At 30.6% G+C, this 16,148-nt stretch overlaps 1 protein-coding gene across 1 annotated transcript in view; it reads right to left on the bottom strand.

Moving 5' to 3' along the window:
- Window positions 1–16,148, bottom strand: part of LOC133333366 (uncharacterized) — a 93,215-nt gene that overhangs the window by 34,807 nt on the left and 42,260 nt on the right. The window contains exon 5 of the mRNA XM_061541677.1: window positions 15,169–15,431. Within this exon, the coding sequence (XP_061397661.1) occupies window positions 15,169–15,431 (263 nt within the window). The remainder of the gene's footprint in view (window positions 1–15,168; window positions 15,432–16,148) is intronic.

Genomic DNA, 16,148 nt, shown 5'->3' on the forward strand with positions numbered 1-16,148 from the left:
AAATATAATTCATAATAGTTGTAATTTATTAGAACCTTGGTGCGTATTAGTGATTCACATAGTGTATACGTATACTGGCCGTGAATGCACAGATCACAGATCTAAAATCTGGAATATGAACAACTTTTAAATTATAGTCTGAGAAATGTAATTAAAGACATTTGAGGATTGATAGACCCTTGATCGTATAAGTTCAAATCTAAAGGCGACTCAAAATTAGTCCGATAAATGAAATATATTATATTATTTCATATCAGCTACATTTAAGCAGCTCATCGTGCGTATTAATTCCGATGTAATGTACACGCACTATATTTCTACTTTTTTGTTTTGAAAAATTTTGAGAAATATTCATAACTATGGGATTTTTGATGTATTTTACAAGAAAGGGCTTTTAATCAAGTATCCAAATTCCTGGGAATGAAATGAAATTTGCAATCGTATAATTAAACTCGATCTGAGTCTTGAGTCGAAGTTGCGATGTAAAATAATTATCAGAATGATGTTACGCACTCAATACATTCAGACTTTGTTGGTATTATATTGAAATTACGTTGAAAAAGTTGTATCGAATTTACACCAGCTATACTTTTCAGAACATTACAAAAATTATGTGAATTGGAATTTACATGTTCTAATTCGCAAAATGTTTATATAAGGAAGGAAAATGTTTGCTGATTTGTCTGTCACACTTTGTTGGCCATCGGTGTGTATAACTACGCAAAGTATACGCAACCTATAAGTGATGTACGTATTGTATTTTTTTAACTTAATTCCAATTCCAGAATTGACAATATCTATGATTTTTAATTAATTGTTAACTTTAGACTAAATACGCGAAAAAAACTACTGAAGGTATAATAAATATTATCAAGAAATGAATCAATCTTATTTCATTTACATTCTGAATGTAAAGAACCTATATCGACAACAGGAAATGTGATTTATAAAATTATGACTCTTTAACACATTCCATGACATAAATTCTTTTTGACCATTGAATAAATTATTATTCGAGACACGTATAAATATTATTAAAAGTGTGGCTATCATATAATTAATTACTGTACACTCGTGCGAATAACTATTGGCATCACGTATACGCATACGTATCAATAAAATATTTTTAAAGTTATATTAAATAACCTATGGAATCTATGGAAAATGATTTTATAAAACATATAAAAAAGTCCGAATTATTTTATGGAAATATTCCTAAAGATTTTGATCTACTTCCCATTTTTCAATGGAAAATGAGATCCTTTATCAATTCTTAATTGCTAAGATTCGATCATAGATTGATCAAGTTTTGTCCAAGACTTTTAAAAACCCATTAAGACACAATCTAAACAAAAAATCAGTTCATCACTTTAAATTTTACTTTGCATCGAAGTATTTAACTTCTACAGCAACGCCTTTGCGCCGTGGTTGCCTTCAAAAGGAATAAACAAAAACTCCTCAACACACAAAAGTCCATGGTGTGGTGATGTAGGGTATTAACGCAAAATATGGAGTTTTCTAAGTAGCATATGAAGCCATCAGGCAAGAAGCATCAGCGTTTACATCCTTTGCCATACAAAAGAAGCCGAATGTGTAACAACAACAACTTCATTTCCATTCACTACGGCAATGTGAAGAGGCCTTCACCTACTCTCCAGGTACATTTTTACTCCTCCACTATATATATATATCGTGCTTGCATTACTTCTCTTTTATTTTCTTCTATTTCTAAAGAACAACAACAACGACAAAAAACAACAAAATGTTACTTGTTGTCTTATACACGGTTAAAGTCCTTCATCTTCTGTTGGCTGGCTTGCTGCCTGATGATGATTTGTCTACGGTGTCCTTTATTATTTGTTGCTGCTGCTATGCCATGAATGACATAGCATATAGAAGTGGATTTGGGCACTGGCGCTAGAATAAAGAAGGAGAGAGCTTCGAAGAAGCTTCTGTTTTTCCTCTTCGTCATCATCATCGTATTCTATTCATAAACATTTGAATGGTGGATGGTAGATAGGGGCTAAGACAAACAAGTAAAGGGGTTATCCTGTCACTTGAAAACGTTGACATGTTCAAAAGAAATTAGGGGTAATTGACTTGTTTAAAATTATTTAGATTTTTTCTGTGTTGCACTCTTTCGATATAGTATCGCACATACACATTCATGGTTGTTCTGCTTTCTTACTTGTTGTTGTTGTTAATAATAAGTAATGTATAAAGAAGAATATAACAGCAGCAGCAGTAGTCGAAGTACAAGTAGAACAAAACAAAAAAACGTCCTAAAACAACAAAACAGAAAATCATGATAAGTATACCTATGACCTCAGCAAAGTAGCACAAAATGTCATTACACCAAGAATAAAAGCAGCAACAACAACAAGAACAACCAAACTGGGGAAGAGAAGAAAATTGGCTTGTGTTGTTTGTTGTTGTTGATGGTGTTCTGATATTACAAGGCAAAAATATTGGTGTATCTGTTCGTCCGTCTATCTATCTCACTGTCATTCTATGCAATAAAATGTACGATAAAAAAGCAAACAACAACAGCAAAGCTTATTGTCAAATATAACAGTTCGTGGAAATTGGAATTCGAAAAATCCCATTTTTAGGTATTTCAAAATTCCCCCTTTTCAGGATACAAATTATTTTATAATCCATGGGGTATTAAAAAGTAAATTATCATAGTAGATTATTGTATTAAATTGAATAGGGAACATCACACACCGAATTTGTATTTAAAAAATGTACGATGTGGAATTTATGGCATACATTTTGAATGTAGACTAATGGCTATCATCACACAAAATCCCAGGATCGCTACTTGGAAAATCAATAGCCATCGACATCCCTAATACCAATATTCGGTGGTGTGGAGGACAACAGGAAGTGGGGAAAACATCCAAAGAATGAATATCTACAATATTGTATAGCATATCGTATATAAATCTACTATTTGATATTACAAACACACACACACACACTCAAACACTTACAATCTACATGGCAAACGAAAACCCCAAGAAGTAAATGGCACATTACAACAAGTCTTGTGCCATTCTTGATGTTACTTTGCCACGAGGTTTTATGATGTTTCTTGTTTCTGGTTTTTTTCTTCTTTTTTCCCATCTACTTGGCTTGTTTTCAGAGCGAAAGGCATAAGGGTGAGCGGCAAGGGCGGCATGTTAGCCAACTTGCTTACCATTTTCTTTTTATTACCAAAGTGTTACAACATTGTGTAGTAACATTTTATTTGATAAAGGATATAATAAAAATGATTATATGCTTATCAAAAGGCATTTCCTTTCGTACCTCCCCCTCTGAACCCCAACAATACACACGCACACACAGACAACTACAGCAATGTTGAGCCAAGCATGAATAGAATAGGAGGGGTTTCGTTGCCATTCCTTTTCTTCATTCCTTTTTTGACGGGGACATTAATTTATTAATTAATATTGAGGAAGTCAGTCTCAGCATGAAGTCAAGTGAACGAAAAAAAAAAACGTCAACGTCCAAAATATTCTTCTTCGTCTCCTTTTCTCGAACGAACATTGTCGACTTTGTTGTATTAAATTTATGAAAATGTTGTTTTTGGGGTAGCTTTGGCGTAACTGAAATTTTAATTCTCCATACAAAAAAAATGGGGAATCACAGTATGATTAGTCTTAATCTTTAACCGCCAACAAGAAAATGCAGTTAACCCAAATACCATTTACTCGGTTTTCATGACGGCAGTTAAAAAAAGATTGAAGGGGCCCAGGGAGAAAAAACATAAATATTTTAAGATTTATGGCCCAACAGCAAGAAAAGAAAAAACTTTGCGTAATAATAATTGACATATTATCAGTACTAAATCATTTTAATGGAAGACAATATTGTTGCTGTAGTTGTTGTATCTTTTACAGAAAACATATTTTTGTGCAAACTTATTAGAAACTTTAATAATAATTTTCTTAAAAGGGGGGACAAGAAATAAATATTGACAGTTTTTTTGGTGATACTTAAAATGTCGAGGGATTTTTATTAATATGAAAATGTTTTCTTTTTTATAACCAATTTAATATACATTAAATATGGAACACGATATAAAGTTTATTTGGATTAGCTTCTTTATCCTCTAAGTTCTAGTTTATAGTTACGATTATGACAGTGAAAGTGAAAAATCTCTTCCTACGACGATATACATTTTTAAGAAATGCTCATAAATCATCAAAAAGTTGGAATATTGTATAACAGATTTTTTCAAAATTTTGGAACTACTAAAATATATTTAATAATTCATAATATAACTGGCAATGAAGATAGCCAGCAGTAAAATTGTTTTTATATTCTCAGACTTATGGCTAATAAAGGTATATACTTTGATACGGTGAAATGTGCCAACTCGAAATATTGGTTTGGACCAAATCCGTTTCAGAAAATTTGAAGTCGATTTAGAAATGTCCGTCCTTCTGTCCGGCCGGCTGTTGGCACGATAACTATCGAAGGGAGTAAACGATTTCATCCAAAATTTGCACATCTTAATATTCTTCCAAACTTATTTCATGTTCCAATCGTCAAAATTGCGCTAAAAATTAATTTTATAATATAATGTGAACGGACTATCCGATTTTAACCAAACTTTGTACAGCCTATTATCTTTACCATGCTTATATCAAGTCCGAAGATGGGACCCATTGGTCCACTCCTTCTAATACCTCCACCACAAATGTTCAACATTTTCAATATTTATGAATCCAATATCCGATTTGAACCAAACTTTACACAACCTATTATCTTTACCAAGTCTAGAACAAGTCTGAAGATGAGACCTATTTGTCCACTCCACTTTGTACCTCAACATTTCCAGTATTTGTAAATGCAATATCAGGCGAATTGAATGTCGGATTCGAGGTAATCTTTTAATAACCTATTATCTTTATCCAGCCTAGATCAAGTCCGAAAATGGGACCCAGTTGCCGCCTCCTTCATAAATGTTCCATATCTCCAAAATACACACAATCAATTTTCCCTTCAGAGTATGTGCAGATTACTCGGAAAATAATCGGAAAACAACGTTAGCTAATTCTGAAAGAAATCTTATGTCAGATCCCTCGGCAAAAATTGTTAGCCGGGAAGACACCCCGAGTTAAGGTATTCTGAATATTTTACATGCAATTTCATGCCCAACATTAATGGTTTTCATTCAGGTCCAACTTCTTGCCATAAAATGGATTTCAGCATTTCCTTCTTCCTAGACGCATGTTTCGACAGAAAAGCTGTATCTTGGCAATATATATAAGTGAATTTTTTGACATAGCCCATATTACAGTTCATTCCTTCAACACTTCCTGGTAGATTTACAATGGCATGACTCCGTAAAAATCTAGCGAACTTTCGTAGTTATAAAAAATCGACTTGGTCCAACTACCGATACATTTTTATAATTTTTTATGGCCCTGGTGGAGGGTTCCAAAAATCAGCTTAACGCAATTAACGAAGTTTCAACTTGCTATTTTTCCAAACCATATCGTATTTGTAATTTTTTTATCCAACATAGGGCTTTCATACCAAAAATAAATTCCCTAAACCAAAATATAACTGCCCAGTTTAATTTATGTTTATGACTATTTTACTATTTAACATATCTTAATTCCGAACAATTTCTAGGAAACCTCATTTTATTATTAATACAAATTGTTTTTCATTTTTTTCGTCTTCATTCTAATTCTACAAAGTGCTGTACAATTGTAATAATAAAAGTTCGGTAAAAAAAACTGTTACTACGATTTAAAACTACACGGTGGCAATATAAATTGGTGAGATTTAACTATTCATTGGAACTGAGTAACTAACAAAAAAGTTTAGCATTTACTAAGTGAGTGGAGTGATGAGTTCTAGGAAAGAATAAAAAACAACAACAACATTAAGTGCATAATGGGGGCTACCCCCACCACGTGGTACGAGTATGTGTGCACAAGTTCAAATATTTGTTTAAATACAAAAGGCAAAGGGTAAAAACGAGCGGGTTTAATGGGCACATTTTTTCTCTTCTTTTTTACTTCACCCAACTCCAATTTCAAAAAAAAAAAGGAAAAGAAACAGAAACAGAACTAGATGACATTTAAGGCAAGGGTCTATTGTGAGACTCCATTCCATTGTATTGAAAATGTCATCAAGTCAAGTTGTTTTAAATGAATTGAAAAAAAAGAAAACAGAACTTCAACTGGATTTAGTTTGGGCGGTCATCATTTAATTGAAACATTCATTGCCTCTCAAATTAGTCTCCGACGATGTTGATGCTGCTGCTACTGATGGTGATGGTGATGACTGCTGTGGCATGGTTTGACTTATTTTCAGATGTCTGTGACTCGAAATTTCCAACATAAATACTGGAAAACAGGGTTTAAAATGCAGCATCAAAAAATATTAGCATTAGTCTTACAGAGCTACTGCTAAAAAATATTGACATTATGACTAAATCAGCAAACGGCTAGCTTTTTTAGTTCGTAGCATCCGTGCTAAGCACGTATTGCACATGCGAGCTTTTTTTGTTATGACTAATCGGCAGTACGACTACATATTCATATTTCGCTGCCGACGAATAATCAGCCGAGGGTTGTTTTTATGTTTGTGTGTTGCCAACGCAGAATTAGAAAAACGGCATTTCATTTTGTGCGTTTTTATTTAATTTAAGCTTGTCAAATCGCAATTAAAACTGTCAATAATAGTACTAAAAACTAAATAATATATTAAATTAAACTCTTTAGCAAGTATTACTAATTGTCTTTGTTCGAAAAAATGAAATTATCATAATCGCCATTTTTAATTATCTCATTTAATTTATAAAATTTCAATGGGCAACACTGAACTCGAAAAATGCTCGGGTTTTGTTTGCTAAAAATCTTGCTAAGCAGCCACAGTCAAGGTGCTTAGTCTTCATTGTAAGCTTTGGTTGTTAGTCGCGTTGACAATTATGTTGTAGTTGTTCATTGCTATTTTGTAGCTGCTGACAAGATCAAGAAGCTTTAGTTTTGCTTGCTAAAATTATTCGTAATGTATTGCTATTTGTTGCAGTTGTGCTTGGCTGTGCTGCATAGTTTGAGGATGAATTTAGTTAGCAGTGCGCCAATTTTCTGTGTTTTTGCTATTTTGGCGTTAGCATTTTAAACCCTGCTGGAAAATAATTCCATTCCTTGATTTAGTTTTTTTGCTCGTTCTGTTTCTGTGCAACAACAAGAACATTAGTAAATACAACAACAACAACATTGCTTGGCATTAACTTCACATGTCGTCCAATTATCGTTTCTCATTTCGTGCTGAGAAAAATGAACGAATGAATGAATGCAGGCTTACTGACTGGCTGGCTGACAGGCTGCTGCAGATACCACTGCCATTTGCTAGTGCCACCATACTGATGCGACTGTCTACCGCTGCTGCTACTGCTGCAGCCGTTCCTGCTGTTTGTGTGATTCTGATTTTCTGTCTATATAAATATTTTTATTGGATTTTAAGTACGCATAGAATATTTCCTCCATCATGGAAATTAAAATATGTTTGAGGTTGGATTTTGTGTTGTGTGTGTGTTTGTTTGGTTCGATGTTGCTGTATGTGTTTCTGTGATATTTCGTTGTGTCTTCTCCACAGTTACAATCACAACAAACTGGTAGGTACGGAGTCTCTTCATATCTTTACGAAATACGTACAATATTTTTTTGTATATTTGCCAATTTATTCAGTTTTCATTTCGCTTCGTTTTTTTTGCTTTATTTTGTGATGTGTCTCATTTTCGATGCTGAGATTCTTTTGGATGGTTGCACAAGTAGATGGGTGCCCTAAATTTGAAACCGCTTCAGTCATTCGAGTCAAGTAGTATCTTAAGCTGGTACTCCAGCTTGTTTCTTTCAATACTGTCAGGCAAGGGCGGTGAGTCTGGCTGTTTTGGGTATGTGTGTGTGCCTGTGTTTGTGTTTGGCTCCTGTAATCTTCCTTGTTCCGTGTTTGGTTGTTTTTTTTTCTTGGAGGATAGTACATATCCTGAATCCCTCACAAACACACTCACACACATTTCAATGCAATGTTGTTAGTTTTGTTGAAGTATTCGCTTAGCTTTGGAACATGTGAACGAACGAACATTTAGCATATTCAATTATTTTTCCAGATTTCTTCTTCTTCGTTTTTTCATAATAATTTATTTACAAAACTTTAATTAGAATGGAGGCCATCCATCCAGAGAGAGTGAGTGAGAGAGAGAGGATTGAACTTACAAGGATTTGAGTTCGTCGTTGCCTTCTTCATCTTCTACCACATTAAACTTTTTGTTCCCGAGAATGATTGCCAATAAAAAAACACAAGAACGACAACAACTCAAAATATAAAAATCTTGTTATAATGAATTCAAATTGTTATTGAATTAAGACTCAAGCTATAGATATGTAGTTTTATTATAATAGCAACAACAATGACTATTAAAGTAAACTTGTCGATATAATTGAAGAAGTATTTCCTTTTTTCTATTTTATTTTTATTGGCTTATATTTAAATTTATAATAAAAAATGCAATGCCATTGTATTGTCATCAAAACATGTGGAGCTTTTCTTTTTCATTGATATTTAATTTAAAAAAAAATGGAACAAAACCCATTTTAAGAACGTATTCAGGTTATTAAAATTCAGATGGCAAAACTGGGCTAGGTAATTTAACTTGAAATCAAATGGGACTTTTGAATGGAGTTATACTGACAATATTATTGGTTAGAAGTTTTATTCGGCAAAAATGAAATGAGAAATGAGGCTATCACCTAAAATTGTTCGCAAACATGTTTTTCACGCTCCAGCCACTTTGCCTCATAAATGCGGATAATATCTACAAAAAATATAACGTGACCCTTATATAGGGCAATACCCAAAGATGGGTCGCTAATGAAAAATTTTGGTAGGAACACATACCACATGAGATATTAGAATCAATAATATCTTTTGAAAATATGTTTCTGAGACTCTCACAATATGGAAATTTGGGTGGCCTACCACAAATCGTGGATATGGGTGCCATTGTCAATACCAAACATCCTGGGAGAAATATCGATGATATTGGGTACATTTTTATATAAAGACATAATTAACACACTCATGAAACTTAACACATGAAACATCGTCCTGACTTAACAAACAACAAACAAGCAATATTGTCTCAGCTGCATCATCGGAAAAGCCTCCTCACCCTCAACTATTTTCTTGTTATAAAACAAATGCTCTTTTAGGGAAACGTTTGTTGGCTGTGTTATCTTTTGGGGTGATGATCTCAACTTTCCACCGAGATCTTGTGATTTAACACTTTTCGAAAAAATAAATCTAAGGCCAACAACCCAACTTCTATTCAAGACGTCAAATATAGAATTCGTTAGGCTATCGAAAAGATAGGGTTAGGGTTAGGAAAAATGTCATGAAAAGGATATAGTCCTAAAGGTGAGCTCGTGTTATTCTTTAAATATTTAAATAATATCTCTGTACAAATTTCATTTGTAGTCCATAACTAGTTCCTTGCCCACATGACTACTTTAACATAATTACAAATTGACATTAAATGCCATGCGATTTGTTTGCATTCTATCTAAAAAACACACATACATATACACAAACAAATTCATTTAATATTATTTTAAATATCGAAGAATTTTGTCGTACAAATTGTGGTTTTTTAATTAGAAAGTAAAATATTTTTCCTATGAATAATATTCTAATTGGATTATAAAAATAATTAAAAGATTCCTAGAATAGAAACTGAAAGTATTTTTCAATAAAATTAGATGTTAAGGGAATCCTATTTTAAAGCTATGATAGGGAAAAATATTGAAAAGACATTAAAATAATTGAAGGAATTTAAATTATTGTAGCATACTTTTTATTTCACTTAGGCATAATTTAATATCCGAATCCTTCAGAACCTTGGTTGCCTATCAAATATGTAACAAATTTGTACACCTAATTTATATTATATGGTCTATGTTTCAGTGGTCTATTAATTGTATCTGAAATGTTCCCATTATCTAAATGAAAAATCCTTTTATATCCCTCCCACATTACCATTACCTTAACTAACGAAAGGTTGTAATAATGACCCTAATTGGCAATTAATGCCAGCACGCCATTTAGTGTAATAACGGCTTTATGGTGTAATTTTGTAATTTTGAGCCCATTGTAAAATTCAATTTCAAATTATACAACGAAAACGTGACAAACGTAAATAAACGGACACATTTGTGCACAAATCTAAAAATTAATTATTTAAATTTATAAATAATTACACATGTATACTTATTTTCTTTCTCTCTATTTTCATTATAATGACAATAAATTTAATTTCATTTAACAATTTCGATTTAATCTCAAAATCATAAAAGCGACAAATGAGCAGCTTGCACCACTCACTCTAAGTCAACTAATTAGCCAACTAACTGCACCAACAGCAAAAAAAAAAGAGTTGACAATTTTATATTCAGTTTTTTTTTTTTTTGCATTTCAATTAATCTTTTGATTGTGATTTATTTGATGGAGATTATTCCCAACATTTTTACCCCTCTGGACAAATGGAATGCTAATTAACTTTTAATTAATTACTTTTTATTAGTTATAACCACAAATTAGATTTGCAATTTCAATTTATTCATGTTTGTGGGATCATCTTTTTAAGCAAATGAATAATGAAAAAAATACAACCTCTTTTTTCAAACTTCGTAATTCAAATTCAACACAAGGAGAGAACGGAAAATAAACAACTGAAAAACAAAAACAAATAACCCAAATGAAAATAAATGGACAATTTTTTTGTTTCGTTTCTTGTTTGTTACCAAAATCAAGAGATGGGGTTAAGAAGGGTGGGATTTTTTGTAAGGAGTTGGTATTAGGGTGTTGGTGGTGGTGGTTTTGGTAATAATGTGGGGGACCAGAGACAGGGTTAAACAGCACACACAAGGACACACACATATATATTGGTTGAAGTGAATTGAATCGAATTGAATGAGAATATGTTGTCGGTTTTGCACAAATCGAAATTAAACAACAACAACAACAAAAAAAGACTGTACGCAAAAAACCACACATTTTTTCCAGTTGTTGGTTATTTTTACTGCACAGCATATTTTGCTGTGAAAATTAAAAAACGAAAAAAAATGAAAACTGCCGGAAAAAAGATACGATAATATGTTGTTGAAAAATAATTTATTAAAAAAAAAAATATGTGGAGCGAAGGGATGGTTGCTGGTAGGAGGTCATAAATATATAAACATAAATCAGTTGGTTTTCATGGTTAAAGGTTCGGGGGGCAAAAAACGGAAACAACGCATGAAATGACAAAATTATGAAAAACACTGGGAGATAACTTTCAATTTTTAATTAAAAATTGGCTTTAGGCGTGCACAATGAAATTAACAATAACAAAAAACGATATATAATAATATACGAATCATAAATATTTCGTTTGGCGAGAATTTTTCACATTTTTTGTTTTTGTACACATGAACGCAAAAAATGAACGCTGGAAAGAGAGATAAACACAAGAAGACCGAAAACAAAACCAAATATGAATGAAAATAAAATAATAAAAAAACCAACGACGAACGAACGAATGACTGAATGTATGAAATATTTATATAGATATTATTTTGAACCAGTAAAGAACAAAAAAAAAATATACATAATTTACAATAAATAACACCGTGTATATGTGGGGGCCAGCAGCATAATTTATGGAGATGCCAATTGACAAACGGCGTAAGGTTTTCATATTTTTTATTTTTTACAGTGACATCGAGGAACAAACATTACCAGCTAGAAAAAATATATATATATTTTATTAAATCCGACGGCAGAGAGAGAGAGAGAGAGTGAACAAGTGTGTGTTGTAATAAATGTTATGAGTCTAATTTATGACATATTTCAAAGGTGTAAATTTACTGTTATAAATATTTTACATTGGTATCTTCTTATTCCCTTTTGGAGTTGCGGTGATAATTATGAATTTTAACAGTGGAATTCAAAATGTGTTGAACTAGAACTGGCAAACAATCATCAATATAAAATTTGTAAAGGGGAAATTGAAAAACATTTTTAATAAATGGTAAAGAGATATTATTTTGAATTTCTTGGTATTTTGACAGCTGCCACTTTTAAAGTCTTTATCATTGTAAAAATACAACATTGCTAAAAATGGAACAAATAAAAATAAAACATTAATTTTAATTTTTGTTGTATACCAAAATAATTTTTATTTGTATATACACATGTATATTTATAACAGCAGTTTTTGGAAAACAGCAGTTTTTGGAAAACAATGTAAATTCGTGAGGGCTATATATTGGATATCGAAAATTTTCAAAATATTTGGCATATTAATTATTTTAGTGACGACTGACGGATGATTTAATTTATTCTATTTTAAACGACACTTCTGTATTTTTTCTTGTTCGACATTAAAATTTAGCTTAAAATTTGGTACCTATTTGAAATTTTCGCACCGCCGTAAGTATAGTTAAATTGTACTTGACTTCAAATACGATTTGTAACAAGATAAGAACAAATCAGCTTTTAACGTTACTTGTCACGTCAACGTGTCAACACTGCTGAAGTTTGATGTATACTTTTAGGCGATAATACTATCGTTTCAGTTTTTGAAGAAATCAAATCGTTAGATTATCGATAGATTGTCAGCTCTTTGTTGATCACCTTAATCAGTTGATCGCAGATAACAACTGGTAGAACTTTTAAAGATATGTTTAATTTCACTCTGTTTTACTGAAATAATTTCAGATGAGATTAATGATTCAAATCCAAGAAAATTGCATATTGCATGCATTGAAATGAATCAAAAGATTTTTTCTCTAAAATAATCTTTTTTACCAGGGAAGAAATTATATGTAGTTATCTATCTCTGTTAAACATTTAAGTCAGCTGATCATATCAAACAGCTGATGAATCTGGTACTCAAGCAAACATATTTAAAATAGTGTATGTACACTATTGCATTGTTTTATTCGGCCTTATAAATCAAAATGACGTATATTCTAATTATGTTCCAAACATCACAACGGAGGAGGAAATTTTTACTCCAACATATTTAAAAAATGTCATCCTAACATTATATACATATATAACTTGAAATGCTGTTTTAAAATGTGAAACCTTGAAATATTTCAAAATTATTTATAATTCTGTATAACCAAGAGATGATAATAATTGTCGCTTCCAATAGAAGGAATAACGAAGGAAATGGGAAATATCATACATATATTTTTAGCTAGAAAATTATTTCTCAATGTCACTGAAAACCTTTTTCATGTTCAAAGGTCACGCACAGTCAAGTTACACCAATGAAAAGGTCAGTTTTCAGGATAAAGAGACACGAGGAAAGTTTGACATTTACCCCATTTGTTACCATTTTGTCCAAAAAAAACTAACCCTTCAAAATTTTACAACTTTCTGTATCGGACCTTTGCCTTAAAAATTGCTATTAATTGTAGTTGTTTTTGTCTTTTAAAGAAATCAGGTGCTTTTAGATGATTATTTACAGATGAGTTAGATTTGAACGTAACGTAACGCAATGTAAGACAAAACTCATACGCTTGCTTTACAAGCCTCACTAATTCGTCAACATTTCCTCTAATATTTCAGAGAATTGTAACAGAAAAACATTATTTTTTTATATTTGAAAATGAAAATTAAGTAAAAAATATTAGATTAGGAAAAGGTAAATTTGTTTGCTTTAAAATATTCGAAAAAAAAATACCAAAATTTAGAATTTGCAAAATATATATGTTGTTGTTTTTTTGGGGTTTTAAATATATTTATATTATATGGAAAAGAATTTACAAAATATTTATATAGATATATTTATATAAAGAATATATGTTGAGAAACAAACAAATTTTTTGTTATTTGTTAATTCGTTTTAGTTTTTTTGTTTTTTTTTTTAATAAATATTTACAGAAAAAACCAAAACAAAAAACGTTAATTATTTACAGTTAATCAACCAAAAAGGGTATACGAAATTAACAAATAAAATTGTAACTAAAAAAGAACAAAAACAAATAAAACTAAACTATACAGTTTGTTTTTTAATGTTTTTTTTGTTATTTTTTGTTTAAAAAAATGAAAATTTATACCTTTGTTTAAAGTCCTAAAAACGTGGTATAAGAAATTCTATGGTTTCTTTTTTGCTTAACTTGTTTGACAGAGAAAACAAAAATCATACAATTTAAATGACAAAAGTTGGGACGGGTTAATCTGCTATTCCGCTAATACGTTTCAGTTTTCTTTTTTGGTTTTTTGTTCAGGTATTTTCAAATTGTATTCTTTTTTTTTTTTTGTAAAAGCTTCAATTGAATTCAAACCCCTTGGGAAATAATAAAATCTCCGTAAGGTTTGTTTTCCTTGGCCAGAAGTTGGTTAGAATTTCATAGTTCAATTTCCAAACTCAAGGAAAGAGGACCCTTACATGCGAAATTATACAAAAAATAGGCATTTGTTGTATATTTTCGAATTGGTAATTGTTTCACAAAACCGTTTTATTGATTTTAAAGAGAGAAAGAGAAGAAAGCTATTTACAAAGATTGTGGATTAACCAAAGAAAAATCGAACGAAGGAACGAATAAAGAAAATTAATTTAAGAAAAACAATCTTAAATTAAAAACAAAACAAAATTAAACACCATGAATTAAATAAATTTACAAGTGTTTGTTGTTGTCAAATTTTATGTAAAGAAAATGAAATGAAAATTAAAATTATTTGACAATTAACAGCCTAATCAACGTGTCTTATGTATTTCATTTTGATGAGTATCTTTAATTAGAAAGAAGAAAAAAACGAAAACTTAACAGAAATTATTGTAATGAATAAAAAACAAACAGGATTCTAATCGAAAAACGAACTTAACCTAACCAAAGTCAAATAACTCAAAATAGACAAATAATTTCATTTTTTTGTTTTAAATGGAATTTTGGGTTATTTTTCTTTGGGTATTGATTTTTTTTTTAAATTTCTTTTGTACGTTAAATAAATAACTAATAAAAATAAAATAACGATAATAATTACAATAATCGAATAACAGTTACGTTTTTTGTATACTTTTTAAGTTTTTTTTTAGAATAATTTTAGTTTAGAAGGAATAGAAAAAACACAAAAAATGCTTACAATCATTCATATCATCATTGGATCGCATTATATATTGATCCGATGAGGATAGTCTTGAATGCCCGTTCAAATTGGGATGAGCTCCCCCCCTATGATCACCACCATTGCCCAAGCTGGGCTTTTGATTTAAAACGCTACGCATCGCCATGGCTGATGGATTTGTTTGATGCATATACATACTATCACCTTCGCACTCACTTTCTTTATACTGCAGAACATTTTTATGTTTCTCGTATATGACCAGGCACCGATGACATCCTTTCCTAGAATATTGTAATATATAGTCACAATTGTAGGGTTTTAAAAAAATGTGTTTCATTTCCGGGGGTGTTTTTTTTTTAAATATTTTTTACGAGATATGACACAAAAAAAATATATTTTTTTGGTTTAAAAATAATTTTTAAGGTAGTTGTTTAAGAAAAAAATATGTATTTTAAAAAGAAATGATAGATAAGAAAATAATATTTTTAGTTGTTATTTTTTTTTTAATAAAATAGAAAATATAACAGTTATTTGGGTTTTTGTTTTGTAATTTTAATGTTAGTTTTTTTTCTATCGCATTAGGTTTGGCGGGCGAAAGGGTTAGTAAAAATAGTCTTGAAATTTTTTTAAAAGGGCATTTCTATTGATTCGGATGAAAATGATGAGTTATATTTGTAACTAAGAGAAAAGGCATGGTATAGTAAAATATTTCATTATAATTTAATTTGTTTTAAAAAAATATTATTTATATTATCTTTATGACAAAATATCACCGATAATATTTTTCTATAAGGGAAAATATCACTGATGTTATTTTTTATATGGAAATATTACTGATGGTATATTTTTTATATGAAAAAATTTCACTAATGATATTTTTCTATATAAAATAGTTGTGATGTTTGTTTTTATACAAAAATATATCACTCATGACATTTTTCTCTCCTAAATAATATTACTCATGACATTTTTTCTACATGAAACAATATCACTTATGG

Source organism: Musca vetustissima, unplaced genomic scaffold, assembly GCF_032173495.1.
Source record: "Musca vetustissima isolate MV318-11 ecotype Yass unplaced genomic scaffold, APGP_CSIRO_Mvet_v1 utg6724, whole genome shotgun sequence".
Classification (NCBI taxonomy): Eukaryota; Metazoa; Arthropoda; class Insecta; order Diptera; family Muscidae; genus Musca; species Musca vetustissima.